Raw genomic sequence first — 15,190 nt, forward strand, 5'->3', positions numbered from 1 at the left:
AAGAGCTTGTTGACAGGTCTCTGAAAGTCACAAGAACTAACACTGGACCTACTTACTGTTCTTCAGAGCTTTCACTGATGCGATTCGGGACTAGTTATTTAGAAACCCGCCCTCTGTTTTAACCAGGGGTAGGGGGAGACCAGAGTCAGTAAACTCAGTTCTACTCCACAGACAATTGATTGTATGCTAGCTTGAAGACATTTTGCTAGGCATTGGAGGAGACCACAAAACTAAATGAGGAGCCTTTCCTCACAATGTTGATACGGTCGATGGATAAATGAATGTAAGGCAACTTCTTTTGGGGGTATAACTTTGAAAGTAAAAATCTCATATTCTGTTTTAGCATATATGAAAGGCTAGTGTAAAAGAGACATGTTTATATATTTTTTCCCTTCTAAATACTTGTCATTTTTTTTTTAATTTTTTTAAATATTTATTTTATTTATTTATTCCCTTTTGTTGCCCTTGTTGAATACTTGTCATCTTTTGAGTATGATACTTTGCAAAAAAAAAAAAAAAAAAAAAGTCTTCTGGTGAAGTCGGGCAGTAGCGCAGCAGGTTAAGCACAGGTGGCGCAAAGTGCAAGGACCAGCTCCCCACCTGCTGAGGGGTTGCTTCACAGGCAGTGAAGCAGGTCTGCAGGTGTCTGTCTTTCCCCCCTCTGTCTCCCCCTCCTCTCTCCATTTCTCTCTGTCCTATCCAACAACAACGACAACAATATTAACTACAACAATGAAACAACCAGGGCAACAAAAGGGAAGTTAAAAAAAAAAAGTTCTGAAGTCAAATGCCAGCAGCCCAGGAAGTGGTGCTGTAGATAAAGCATTGGACACAGAGGCACGGGGTCCTAAGTTAGAGCTTTAGCATTACATATGCTAGAGTGATGCTCTGGTTCTCTCAGGCTCACTTTCAGTAATAAATAGATTTGGGGAGCAGGTGGTCGTGTACATGTTACTGTGTGTGTAGACCCAGGTTCAGGTTCCCATCCCTACCTGCAGGGAGGAAATCTCACAAACAGTGGAAATACGCTGCAGGTGTTTTTCTTCTCTCTCTGTCTCTATCTCTTTCACCCTCTATCAAATAGAGAGACAGAGAAAGGGAGAGAAAAGGGCCACCACTAGTGGGAGAGCCTTCATGCAGGCACAGAGCCCTAGCAATAACCATGGTGGCAAAAATAAATGGTTGGGGCTGGGGATATAGCATAATAGTAATGCAAACAGGATTTCATACCTGAGACACCAAAGACCCAGATTCAATCACCAGTGTACCACCATAAGCCATGAGCAGTGATCTAGGGGAAAAAAAACAAAACAAAACTCCATTCTTTAAAAAAATTAAAATAGATAAATAAAAAATGTTTAATTATTTTGAAAAAGTCAAGTATCCACCACCTTGAGGACAGGATTGTCTGATACATTCTTTGTATCTTAGGAGTCCTCAATAAATCTTTGTTTGATTTTTAAAAATTTATTAATAAGAGAAAAAAGAACTAGAGCATCACTGCACATATGATGCCAGTTATTGAACTCGGGACCTCATACTCACAAGTCAGATGTTCTGGCCTCTGTGGCATCTCCTAGGCAAGTGTTTGGTATTTTTAAATGGATATGCAATTATCAAACAAGATAATCATAATTACCTTTTATTCATGTTCTGAGTTGTTTCTTTTTATCTCTATTTATTTACTGAATAGAAACAGCCAGAAATCGAGAGGGAAGGAAGTGATAGAAAAGGAGAGACAGGCACCTGCAGCACTGCTTCACCACTCACAAAACTTTCCCCCTGCAGGTAGGGACCAGGGTTCACACCTGGGTCCTTACACATTGTAACATGTGCACTCAGCCAGATGTGTCACCACCTGGCCCCTGAGTTGTATTTTCTTTTTTTTTTTTTTTTTACTTTTTTTTTAAGTTTTTATTTATGAGAAAGACAAAAGAGAGAAAGAATCAGACATCACTTTGGTACATGTGCTGCTGGGGATTGAACTCAGGACCTCCTGCTTGAGAATCCAGTGCTTTATCCACTGCATCTCCTGCACCACCCGAGTCATATTTTCATTGTGGTCTGTATTCTTAGGCTCATTTCACATCAGAACAGAAAGCCTGCTCACATCTGATTGAAGCCAAGAAACCAATGCTTTCAATATTTCCAGAATTTGTATGTGTCTTTATGGTCATTGCACTTTGGGTCACCAGTACTCCTATTTTTGTCCTTCACACTAATTGTAAAATGGAATGAAATTTTCTATATGAGCATGACCATACCAATAAGGGGATCCTAAAATCTAGCTGTCAGATGGCTTACAAAGGCTCAACATCCTTCTCTGAAAGCCTGTTGCCAAAGTACAGGTTCAGAAGTCACATGGTACTAAAGCTAAGCATGGCCTTAGTAGCTTTTGCTGTTTGCCTGATAGCCACTTGCCTGAACCTCAGGCAGATCTGCTAATGAAAGACAGCAAGTTACCTTATAGGTGAGCTGACCTTATAAAACCAGACTTACAAATCTGCAACAAAATACTACTCTCATAGGCCTGGGAATAACTTTCTTAAGCTTTCTCTGAGCAAAGCTGAAACTTTTTAAACCTACTAAGCTTGTGTTTTGAACCCAAGGAGTGTTTCCCCTCCCAGGGTCTAGAGGGATGCAGTGTTTTTGGTGGTCTGGATGCTGTTCTAATTCTACCGTTGCTGGACTCCAGATCTCCTTCTTCTACTCCTTTTTCCTGAGGCAGAGCCTATGCTGGCGCACTAACCTACAGCGTCTCTGTGCTATTTCTTTTCTTACCTCCTCTCCCGTTCTCTTTCCCTTTTGCTGTGGTGTGTCCAGAAAAGGAAGTCAAGCTCCAGCGTGCACCTAATGGTGAGCCTTGCCTGCCCACCCATCTGCCCACTCCATGCTGCCTGTACCCGCCTGCCAGCCACGCAAACCCATTCTGCCATGTGCGTGTGCTTCACTCATCCTCACTGCATGTCTGTGCTGTGTGGGCAGGTGTGGCCTATCCTGCCAGGCGGGGGCCATTACCCAGGGTCACCTAATGGCCAAAAATATGGGCATTGGAATGTGTGGTAAGGCATCCCCTGCTGCAGAGCTTGGACTACAGCCAGCAGAGCAGGAAGTGAAGCTAGTAGGAATTTGGGGCCAGGTAGCAGGTGTATGGAAAAAGACTCACTGTCACATAGGAGGGCATGAGCAACCACTTCCTACAGCCTGGCAGTCAGTGAGTGGACAGAGGAACTGATTGTAGACTTGGGACTCTCAGCCTTCCTTTCCTAGCCTTTTCCCCATGCAAGTGCCATTAGCAGGCTGTGCCCTAATGTTTCATCTGTCCCACCCAGCCCTCAGGGAACAGCTAAAAGACAAAGAATACATCTCTGACTTGGGACACAGGGCTCAAGAGGAACACAGCAACCTGAACACTATGAAATCATCCACTAAAGCCAGAGGTGGGGCCATCTGGGTGACATTCCAGCCTTCTGTAAATTTGACAGGTTAATTTATGGGTACCTTGGCCTCTTCCTAGTGTTTTTGTCTCAGTTGGGCTTTGCAGACAAGACAGCCTTCTTCAGTCAACACCCAGTGGGAGGTCTGTGTCAGCAGCTGACCAAGGAGGGCTCTGTTCCAACATCCAGAGTTCAGGAATGGAGTGTGATAGCACTTGATGTCTGGCTTAAGGTTCCATATCTATCCTTATGTTTGGGGGATGTCACAGCCACTGGCAGGGCTTAGGTTAGATGGCTTCAAAGGGCCAAAAAGAGACCTCCAATGAAGAAGGGCAGTTTCAATAGACTTTCTGTGTGTCCTAGGAGAAAATACTGTGTCTTAGCTGCCAGTGTATCTTCATTTGTGCACTGCACCAAGATGGTAGCCAAACATTTGGTCTCTGCCTGTTAAAGAACTTGGAGACATCAGACTGTTAGTGGATACTGGCTCCACTAGGACTCTTGTGAGATTGAACACATTAGTTAGGGAGCTTTTAAAAGGCAGAGAGCATTAATATGACTCCTAGAGATCTGCCTCCTTCCTCCTTCCCTCATCATCCTCCTCTCCAGCCTTTCAGTAGAGATATCCCAGTAACCTACTACTTTTAAAAATGTTGGTTTGCTGAGCAGTTTACTCTTTCCTGGGAGCTGAGTTCAGGGGCTGGTGCTCAGCCTTTCCTTGGGCCTCTGCCCTCACTTCCTGCTGATAAAGTCTAAAATTTGTTTGACAAAGAGACCAACACCATCTCAGCTTCTGGAGATCATTGGATACATTTTGTATCCACAGTTGAATTTCACCTCTTTTCTCTCTGGATACCATCTCCCAGGCTGGATTTTCTTTCTTTTCTTGTTCTGTCTCTCTCTAGATTGGGCTCCAAATGTGGGTTTAAGGGGAATGAAATGCAGGTGACAGGTTGAAACTGCCCACAGAGAGGACCCTGCTTCTTTATAAACCACCTTCCTCTATCCCCTTCCCCATCCGCCCAATAAAGAGAGAAGGTCTGAATTTCTTGGGTTAAAGTATGATTGCAGTGATATAGCATCAAACATAAACAAAGATTCCTGGAGAGATAGATGCTTTAAAACCACTCTCTGGTTTGGTCCCACCTTGAGGCTGCCTCCAAAGCTAGGTCTCTGGATTCCTCCAGATATCCCCCTCCTCCGGTTCTCTCTCCAACCATTGCTCCCATCTGCAATGTTATGGAGGCCACCTCAGGCCTATCTCCTATAAACTGGGCCTGGGGACAAAGGGGGTTTGGTAGTCGAACCTGAGCAGCTTTGATAACTCTAGAGGAAACTAAATCATCTGTTTTCTTGTCTCAGCCACAGAGCAACAACAAAAACAGTCTCGTAAGCCCAGCCCAAGAGCCTGCGCCCTTGCAGACGGCCATGGTACCTCCTGACTCCGGCATCTCCACCCCCATACCTGGCTGCTTCCCGCTCCTTCCTGCTTCCTTTTCTTGTCCTCCCTCCCAGGCGTTTTTGGCCCTTTTCCTTTCTGATCCCTGTAGAGCAGGCTGTCTTGTGTACTACCCCGGAGGCCCCTTCCCTCTCATTGCCCTGCTTGGCCATGCTCCTTCCTGCATGGCAGAGCTGCTAGTCCTGCGCCTTTCACTGTTGGGGAAAACATTGATTAGGGCTCTCACTGCACCCCCAGCCGCAAGATGGACCCCCACACACACACAGTGGATCGGCTGTGGGGACTGGGAAGATGCGTTGCTTATAAAAAGGAGAGGGTAGGAACCTTCTTGGGACCTATGCGTCAGTTCTTGGGAAACTAACAAAACCTGCCTTGGTATGTCTTTTGCAAAGCCATGAACAGGAAGGAGGATAGGGGAATCCCACCTCTGGATGGTGCTGAGGTCTCTGGGTTTCAGGAGAGAGCCCCATGCTGCCCATACTTCCTGAATTCTGTCTGGGCTCATCCAAGGGTTACTGTCTATTCTCAAAGCTTCCTCTGGGAACAGTGACTGACTAGGGAAAGTGAGGAGATAACTGAAGCCTATTCCTGCTTTCTCATGCTGCTTTTGTGGTGCCATAGGGTCAGGAATTCTGTGGAAGGCAGAAGGTGGGTGAAGCAAGCAGCTCTGTGACCTCAGCTTGCAGAGAGGGCGTCCTGGGTCCTTCTGGGAGAGCTCAGTCTACTGTCCTTGTGTCCCTGCCTCTTGCACATCCCCAGTGAACCCGGCTGGAGGGTACAGCCTATGCCTTCAGCCCCACGACTCCTCCAGTGTACTTGCCTGTCTGTAGAGCACTGAAAACTAGCGAAATGGAGAGGAGAAGCTCATGTCCTCTCAACTGCTCTGGCACCTGCTTTCATTAAGTACCAGGCTTCTTATCAGCCAGTACTGTCCCCTAACTCAGGCTTCTAAGCTTCCTGAAACCCAATTGAGTCAGGGTGTCTTGACGAGTGGAAATGGCTAATCAGCAGGCCTCAGTGGTCATCATAGCATCTATAAGGGTGCTGAAATACAGGATGGGCCCCTGCAAAAAAGAGTTATAGGTATGTCCCCAGATTAGGAGGGTAATTTTCATCTTCTCTCACAGGAGCCGCAAACCACCGTTGTGCACAACGCTACAGATGGAATCAAGGTGAGTGACCACTGAACACTCGGAGGAGCAGAAAACAGGTGGGCTGGGTCACAGCATCCAAGGGTCCTGTGGAGGGTAGCCTGTTGGCATCTGAAAGCCAAAGTGTTTGCCTGAATGATCTTGGAAAGAACAAGTCTGGGGCTGAATCCTGGCCCTGGGTCACTAGACAAGGCAGTCTACCACTTGCATACCTCAGTTTCCTAGTCTATAAATCTGAGACAATAATAATAGAATCATTGGGAGTCAGGCGGTAGCGCAGCAGGTTAAGCGCAGGTGGGGCAAAGTGCAAAGACCGGCTGAAGGATCCTGGTTCGAGCCCCCAGCTTCCCACCTGCAGGGGAGTCGCTTCACAGGCGGTGAAGCAGGTCTGCAGGTGTCTTTCTTTCTCTCCCCGTCTCTGTCTTCCCCTCCTCTCTCCATTTCTCTCTGTCCTATCCAACAACCATGACAAGAATAAAAACTACAGCAATAAAACAAGGGCAACAAAAGATAATAAATAAATGTTTTTTTAAAATAATAAAATCGTCTTTTTCTTCCTTTTTTTAAATATCTATTTATTTTCCCTTTTGTTGCCCTTGTTGTTTTTTATTGTTGTTGTAGCTATTACTGTTGTTATTGATGTCATCGTTGTTATAACAGAGAGAAATGGAGAGAGGAGGGGAAGACAGGGGAGAGAAAGACAGACACCTGCAGACCTGCTTCACCGCTTGTGAAGCTACTCCCCTGCAGGTGGGGAGCCGGAGGCTCGAACCAGGATCCTTATGCCGGTCCTTGAGCTTTGTGCCACATGCGCTTAACCCTCTGTGCTACCACCCAACTCCCTAGAATCGTCTTCTGAATTGTAGTGTTTAAGTGGAAGTAAACATTAGCTAGAAAATACAAATAAGCCCTCGTATCTCCATAGCTCTGGTCCACTAGGGATGATAGAAACAGGGATATGGATCAAGTTGTCACTGATCCATACTCCCAGCGGGGGAGAAGTGATAGGATGAAGATAAGAGGGCTCTGAGCTCCAGCTCCATCAGCACCCAGAGAGAGAGAAGGAAAAGGAGAGGGACACCTGGAGGTAATAATGTTGTCATGAGTGGCTCATGACACTTGGAGGGGAAGAGAGGACTGAATCAGAAAAAAAAAAGGGGGGGACCAATTATGTATAATGTGGACAGATAGTTGTAGAAATGATGGTTGGCCCATGTCTACAACCTTAGGGGAACTGTGGTGGATTGCAGCGGGAGACTGAAGATTCAGGTCTCTGGTGGTGGGAATGGTGTGAATTCAAACCCTGTTGACATGTAATTCTGTAATATAAAAATAGCTACACCAAGGGCAACAAAAGGGGGAAGAAAAAAAAAGGCCTCCAGGAGTGGTGGATTCATGGTGCAGGCACCGAGCCCAGCAGTAACCCTGGAGGAGGAAAAAAAAAAAATAGCTGAAGCAGGTCTGCAGGTCTCTGTCTTTCTCTCCCCCTCTCTGTCTTCCCATCCTCTCTCAATTTCTCTGTCCTATCCAACAACAACAGCAGTAACTACAATAATAATAATGATAAACAACAAGGGCAATGAAAGGGGGAAAATAGCCTCCAGAAACAGTGGATTTGTAGTACAGGCACAGAGCCCCAGCAATAACCCTGGAGGCAATAATAATAATACAGGATTTACTTTTAGGGGATAAATAACACATTTGATTTTTACATTGAATAATTGAGATATGAGAGAGAAGAGGAGCTTGGCAGTAGTGCATCTGGTTGAGCACATATTAATATGTGTAGGACCCGGGTTCAAGTCTCCAGCCCCTATCTGGGAGGAAGCTTCACAAGTGGTGGAGAAGAGCTACAGATGTCTCTCTGTTTCTGTTTCCCTCGCTTACTTTCTTTCTGGCCTGTCAAATAAAAAAGATTTGGTCTAGAGTCAACTCTTAATAATGCTTCTAGGTTTTAACCCAAGTAATTGGATAGATGGTGCTAGAGTTTTGTAAAAGATGGCCAGAGTGAAATAGAAACTTCTTTTTATATATATATATTTTTATATTTATTTTCCCTTTTGTTGCCCTTTTTTATTGTTGTTGTAGTTGTTGTTGTTGATGATGTCGTCAGATAGGACAGAGAAATGGAGAGAGGAAGGGAAGACAGAGAAGGGGAGAGGAAGAGAGACACCTGCAGACCTGCTACATCACCTGTGAAGCGACTCCCCAGTAGGTGGGGAGCCAGGGGCTCGAACCGGGATCCTTCCACCGGTCCTTGTGCTTGGTGCCACCTGTGCTTAACCCGCTGCTCTACCGCCCAGCTTCCGAAAGAGAACCTTCTATGAGTCTTATCTTTTACCTTTTTTTTTAAGCTTTATTTATTGGATAGAGACAGCCAGAAATCAAGAGGGAGAGGATGACAGAGAGGGAGAAAGGCAGAGAGACACCTGCAGCACAACTTCACCACTTGCAAAGCTTTTCCCCTGCAGGTGGGGACCTGGGGCTCGAACCGGGGTCCTTGTACATTGTAACATGTGCGCACAACCAGGTATCTTTTACCTTTTATAGGAGCACATACTCTGCTTTTGTTCTGCTTGGTTACTCTGGTATCCAAGTGTGACTCTATAGAAACCACTTCTTTTTGGCCTACAGGGCTCCACAGAGAGCTGCAATACCACCACAGAAGACGAGGACCTCAAAGGTAGGTGCTACCCCCTTGATGGGAAAGGGACCCTAGCAGTGTCGTATGTACTTAGGCCCTAAGGAGACACCTGCCTTGTTTGCCTCCAAACTGAAGAGTGGTGGCTCCCTACATACATATATATTCATATGTGCCCCTGGAGAAGTCTTGGCATTAAAGCTGCTTTCTGTGAACCAAGATCTAAAGCCCCTATGTGGTATCACTGGACAAGGCAAAAGGTTTAACCCCAAACCCAGAAGAGCTAAACCACAGAGTTTTTCTTGAGGCTGCCCAGAGCCAAGTCTCAGAACTGTCAGTGTTGCTGATAATGATATGATATCCCAGAACTGGGACATCTTGAGTCCCTGCAAAAGGAGCTCATAAATATTATGAATTTAGAGTAAACAGTTGCCTCAACATTCCTAGGATTGAGGCAGTTCCTAGGTTATGGAACTCTGAGTTTTAAAGCCAGGACAGTCTTAGGCACATTGGGATGAGTTGTCTGTGCTCATCACAAAAACTTGGTTTAAGTGATGGTGTCAGAGCCACATCTGACCACACCTCGGTGGTCCTGTGAGGGCCACCAACCTACCCTCTTGGGCCTGGGCCTGGCCAAACAGCCAGTGAGAAGCCATGATTGGCCCAGACCTCTGGGAATCTCTCCTACTATTTGGGTTCACCTCTTAGAATTACTCTCTTTTCCTATAGGAAGTAACTCTCAAAAAAAGATGGAGGGGGGAGTCGGGCGGTAGCACAGCAGGTTAAGCAAAGTGCAGGGACCAGTGGAAGGATCCCGGTTCGAGCCCCCGGCTCCCCACCTGCAGGGGAGTCACTTCACAGCGGTGAAACAGGTCTGCAGGTGTCTATCTTTCTTTCCCCCTCTCTGTCTTCCCCTCCTCTCTCTCTCTGTCCTGTCCAACAACAACAACATCAGTAACAACAACTATAATAACTACAACAATAAAGCAAGGGCAACGAAAGGGAATATTTTTTAAAATCTTAAAAAAAAAAAAAAAAAGATGAGGGGGTGGTCCGGGAGGTGGCACAGTGGATAAAGCATCAGACTCTCAAGCATGATGTCCTGAGTTCAATGTCCAGCAGCACGTGTACCAGAGTGATGTCTGGTTCTTTCTCTCCTACCCCTCTCATTAATGAATAAATAAAATATTTTTTTAAATGGGGGAATTTTATACGACAGAGCTGAGAGAATATTCCCAGGGGCAACAAGAAAGCACCAAATCTGGAGGAACCAAAAGCTGAAAGTCTAAACACTTTAGAGCATTGCAACCTGGGAAGTGGCACAATGGACACAGCATTGGACTTTCAGGTTCAAACCCCAGCATCAAATGTGCCAGAGTGCTATTCTGGTTCTCTCTCTCCTCCCCCTCTTTCTCATTATTAAACAAAGAAATCTCCAGGGCTGCTGGGACTAAGGTCAGATCACTTCAGTTCTGGTGATGGTGACAGAGTAATTGACATCTTCACTGTTGTGCTCTTGACCTTGTAGCCTAACCCCCTAGCACAATTTCTCTAGGAGAAATTGTCCAAAGTATTTGAAAGCTCCTCTGGATGCCACAAGTCCATGCACTTTTCCTGAGACTCCTGGCTGGGAGACCTCTAGCAGAGGCAGCGGCATGGGATGTGGTCCAGTGTCCACAGCAGCCCGAGGCATCACCTTGCCCCGGCTCTGCAGTGCCATGGGCTTGGGTCCTGTCTGGCTTGCTCGCTCACCTGCCTTGTTCTGTTTGTTTTGGCTGCTCTGCCTTGCCCTGCCCTACCCTGGCTGGCTAGCTGCCCCGCTCCGCACTGGGAATGGCAGCTCAATGCCTGAAGGACGGAGCTCCCGGGACAGAACAGCCCCCTCTGCAGGCATGCAGTCCCAGCCTTCTCTCTGCTCCTCAGCCAGTAAGTGTGAGGGAGGCACATTCTGGCTTCCGTCTCCCTGGCTTGTCCTGAAGCCACTTCAGAGACCCCCCCCCCCCCAAGCTGTCAGTTCATTGGTCCATCTTAGTAAGCATTAGAAGCTTAGCCTCTGCTGGGTGGGGGAGCTGATCGGAGGCACTGTTAATTCCAGGTAGGGGCCCCCATTACCCGGGGATATGCAGTGGGCCTTACCTCAGCACAAAACCAAGAAGAAAGGCATAGCCTGAAATCTGGGCGTGGGGGTGGAGGTTATGGTGAAATTGAAATGTTAAGATGCAGTGTTTCCTGAAGCTGAGTATATCTTATCAAGAGAATGGGGCTTGATATGAGCAGGCCTGAGTTTAAATTCCAGCTGCACTACCTTCAAAAATACGTGAAGTAGTAGCACAAACCTCCCAGAGCTTCATTGTCCTTGTTGATAAAGTGGTAGTGAAACGTTACCTGCCTCATAGTATTATTGTAAAAGATAAGTGAGACTGCAGAATACACTGTCTTGCTAAGTTAATAGTGGCTTTCATGTCTTTGTGGCAGATGCCTTTATCTGCTTCTTTTATTCCTGCCATCCATTTAGAGTTTCTAAACATGGTCCTCTTCACCCATAGGGCCCCAGTCAGGTCCTGCAGATGGATTTGGTGGGGTGGTTGTGTGGGTGGGTGGGTGAGTGACTCTGTGTGTGTCTGTGTCTGTGTGTGTCTGTGTGTACACGCTTACCTCTAGAATGTGGCTGTAGCTCGCTGATTCTCCTACCCTCCACCGCTTGCTGATTCTGATGGTGCTGATGGGAACGGGGTCCCTCCAGCCATGCCTTTGGCTCCACTGCTTCTCCCTGGGCTGTGCTATTCTAATGCTTGCGTTTGTTTTTTAACTTCTTGCTCCTGTGAGCAAAGGTGTGTGGCCTAGGCTAGCCTGGGCCTCCAGTCAGTGTTAGCCCAAGCTCAGTTTGAGCCCTTTCTTACCCTGGCAGCACCTTCTGCTAGTAGTGGCACTCCTCATAAGTGCAGTATGCTACAGACAGTTCCTTGGCTTGGGATGAGATGGTGCTCTGAGGGCACCTTCTCTGCCTGTCAGAGTCTTATCTTGGTTTTCCTGAAGGTCACATCCTGGCGTGATAGCTAGTGTGTGATGTAGATCTTTTCCCAGATTTGTCTAGGATAAATTAAGCCTTCTCCTAGTGAGAGGTGCCATTAATAGAAGGAAGGAAAGAGAGGAAGGAAGGAAAGAAGGGAGAAAAGACTGTTGGTTTTAAGACCCTTTATCCCAGAAAAGCCTTGTGGAGGACAGGAGCAGAGTAAAGAGAAATAGTGTCCATCCTAAGTCTCTGTTTATCCTTTGGAGGCCTCATCCTGGCTAGATTTACTCTCAGGCTGGTTGCTGCCCAGGCTAAGTTCTGGACCACTGAGTGAGGACTACGGGTGGGGAGAGGTGCTAATTTGAGACCTGACTGAGCCCCTTCAGGTGAGAGAAGGAATAGGTGGTAGAAATAGTCATTCCCTAGGAGATGCTTCATCAGGAGGCCAAATCTAGGGATGAGATACAGACTCTGGGCAGAGTGTTCTTGACATGCCATGCTCCTCAGTGCATGCTGGCTCTTGATGGAGAGGGAGGCAGATGTTAGAGGACCATAACTAAAGTGTAGGCTACAGGAAGTGAGGGCCTGCAGACAACAGAGGGAAGGTGGGCTCAGTCTGCAAGGGGCTTTAAAGACAGAGCAGGGGATGTCTTTGTTAAAGAGATCACAAGGGATTCTCCCCCCACTTGGGAGCTCCATAATCCCACACAATTAAATTGATGGATTTTTTTTTTCTCCCTACAGTGCGAAAACAGGAGATCATTAAGATCACAGAACAGCTGATTGAAGCCATCAACAATGGGGACTTTGAGGCTTACACGTGAGTAGAGACTCATTTTCTTGAGACCCAACTTGTCTCTCAAGACTTTTTACCCCTTAAAAAGCAGCTTAGGACCCTGGGAAGGCTAGCCTTCAGCACAGTGTCAGTGAGTTTAAATCCCAGGCAAGGAGTCCTTTCAGGTAGAAACTTATGATTGAGCCTTCCTGTGATGTCCTGCCGTTAGACTTAAAGGGCAGGACTAGTGTAAATAGCTTAGCAGTCAGGCCCCTAAGACCTTGGCCATATTTTCAGGGCTAGCCCACTACCACTAACCTGCTGCTGTGGGACAGATGCCACCAGCCAGGCAGAAAGGCAAGTAGCTGTCATAGAAGACTGACAGGCTGCCTTTTTTTTTTTTCCCCTTTGCAGGAAGATCTGTGATCCAGGTCTCACCTCCTTTGAGCCCGAGGCCCTTGGTAACCTCGTGGAAGGGATGGATTTCCATAAGTTTTACTTTGAGAATCGTGAGTGGGTTCGTGCTGCTGATATACTCCTGCCTGCCCCTTCACCCCCTTTGCCTCTGTCCTGCTTCACCTTCTCTTCCCAGTCGCACATTTTCCTCTTATTTGACTTGCCTGCTGCGCCCTGTTCTGTGTGCTTGCTTCCCTGTGTTCTTGTAATTGTCTTATAAACTGGCACCTTCAGCAGCACTGCTCAGAGTTCTTCCTGCCCTACTGTCCTGCAACTACCTTGTGTCAGTACAAGTCATAACAGTCAGGGTCACTGCATTTCCTGAAGCCTCACTTCTTTCCAAGGCAGTTGGAAACCACTTGAGATTAGATTGTGATTATCTCAGCAAGAAATAGTGAAACCCTGCATCTGGCCATTTCACAACAGAGGAAATTAAAGCCAGGGTAAAAAGCGCATAGGGTACTTTGTGAGCTAGAAAGCTGTGGTCAAGTGTTCCTGAATATTGAGGGAGACAGAGTTTTGGTAGAAAGTGTACACATTGGACAGTGTATGGACGTTCTAGGGCAGGGATTTGGGAGCCTTTTCCTACCAAGTGTCATTTGGATTTTTTATCATTCTCTGACCATACAAAAATATCAGTTTAAAAATTTGCACAAGGGAGTCGGGCAGTAGCGCAGCAGATTAAGCGCACATGGCACGAAGCGCAAGGACAGGCGTAAAGATCCCGGTTTGAGCCCCCGGCTCCCCACCTGCAGGGGAGTCGCTTCACAGGCGGTGAAGCAGGTCTGCAGGTGTCTGTCTTTCTCTCCCCTTCTCTGTCTTCCCCTCCTTTCTCCATTTCTCTCCTATCTAAGAACGGCATTAATAACAACAACAGTAATAACTAGAACAACAATTTTAAAAAGGACAACAAAAGGGAAAATAAATAAATATTTAAAAAATTAGCACAAAATGTTGCTATGAGAAAAGGCTCCTAGATTGATTGAATTTTGATGCTCACCTACAGTTGCCTCAGCAGGCCAAACCATATAATTTCAGCCTATGGGCTAGACATTTTCCATCCCTGTTCTAGGGGATAAGAAGTTATACTGGGGGCTGGCCAGTAGAGCAAGGACCGGTGTAAGGATCCGGTTCGAGACCCCGGTTCCCCACCTGCAGGGGAGTCGCTTCACAGGCAGTGAAGCAGATCTGCAGGTGTCTATCTTTCTCTCCCCCTCTCTGTCTTCCCCTTCTCTCTCGATTTCTCTCTCTGCTATCCAACAACGACATCAATAACAGCATCAGTAATAATAACTGCAACAACAATTAAAAAACAAGGGCAACAAAAAGGGGAAAAAATCAAATAAAAAAATAAAGTCAGAAAAAAAAGTTATATCATCTCCTTTCTTTTTTTTTAATATTTATTTATTCCCTTTTGTTGCCCTTGTTGTTTTATTGTTGTAGTTATTATTGATGTTGTTGCTGGATAGGAGCCGGGGGGCTCGAACCGGGATCTTTGCGCTTAACCCGCTGCGCTACCGCTGGATTCCCCATCATCTCCTTTCATCTACCTACTTTCTCTAAAATTCTTCTCCTCCTCCTTCATTTCTTTCCCTTTTTTCATTTTTCTTTTTCTTTTTTAAATTTTTTTTTATATTTTATTTGTTTTCCCTTTTGTTGCCCTTGTAGTTCTTCATTGTTGTTGTAGTTACTGTTGTTGTTATTGATGTTGCTGTTAGATAGGACAGAGAGAAATGGAGAGAGGAGGGGAAGACAGGGGGAGAGAAAGACAGACACACCTGCAGACCTGCTTCACTACCTGTGAAGTGACTCCCCTGCAGGTGGGGAGCAGGGGGCTCGAACCGGGATCCTTCCACCAGTCCTTGCTGCCAGGCTGGCTTCGCAGGCGGGAGACAGACAACCAGACTCATGGCTGAGCTGGGGCAGTAGTATCTCTTTATTCATGTAGAACGCAGCACAATCTAAGCTATCTCTAATCACAATCCTGTCCTTATATAAACTCACCAAGTAGGGTGGAAACAGGATGTGACGTAGAGCGGGTGGAGCAAAAAGACAGTGGTGGAAATCAGGGTGACAACGAGAGGGGGCAGAGCAAAAAGACATCTTGAACCAGTGGGGATTAAACCAATGCTCTGCAGCCAGGGCAGTGCTTAGTTAACAGTGGTTATGTAAATAGAATACAGTGTTAAGCAGGAGGGATTAAACCAATGAAACAGAAGGGGTTTTAGAAGCAGAATTAGAAGCATACCAACGCCTCG

General features: G+C 46.4%; 1 protein-coding gene across 24 annotated transcripts in view; it reads left to right on the forward strand.

Annotated features, from left to right (window-relative positions):
• The window catches only part of CAMK2G (calcium/calmodulin dependent protein kinase II gamma), a 74,924-nt gene that overhangs the window by 55,598 nt on the left and 4,136 nt on the right, over window positions 1-15,190 (forward strand). For 4 of the 24 annotated variants that reach the window (XM_060173499.1, XM_060173285.1, XM_016186965.2 and 1 more), the window contains 7 exons: window positions 2,824-2,856; window positions 4,800-4,868; window positions 6,024-6,068; window positions 8,682-8,730; window positions 10,501-10,614; window positions 12,446-12,521; window positions 12,891-12,985. In XM_060173499.1, coding sequence (XP_060029482.1) covers window positions 2,824-2,856; window positions 4,800-4,868; window positions 6,024-6,068; window positions 8,682-8,730; window positions 10,501-10,614; window positions 12,446-12,521; window positions 12,891-12,985 — 481 coding nt within the window. Of the gene's footprint in view, window positions 1-2,823; window positions 2,857-4,799; window positions 4,869-6,023; window positions 6,069-8,681; window positions 8,731-10,500; window positions 10,615-12,445; window positions 12,522-12,890; window positions 12,994-15,190 lie in introns of those variants that run through there. The other 20 variants (XM_060174418.1, XM_007520337.3, XM_060174176.1 and 17 more) reach the window with 9 other exon arrangements.

This window comes from Erinaceus europaeus, chromosome 1 (assembly GCF_950295315.1).
Source record: "Erinaceus europaeus chromosome 1, mEriEur2.1, whole genome shotgun sequence".
Lineage (NCBI taxonomy): Eukaryota > Metazoa > Chordata > Mammalia > Eulipotyphla > Erinaceidae > Erinaceus > Erinaceus europaeus.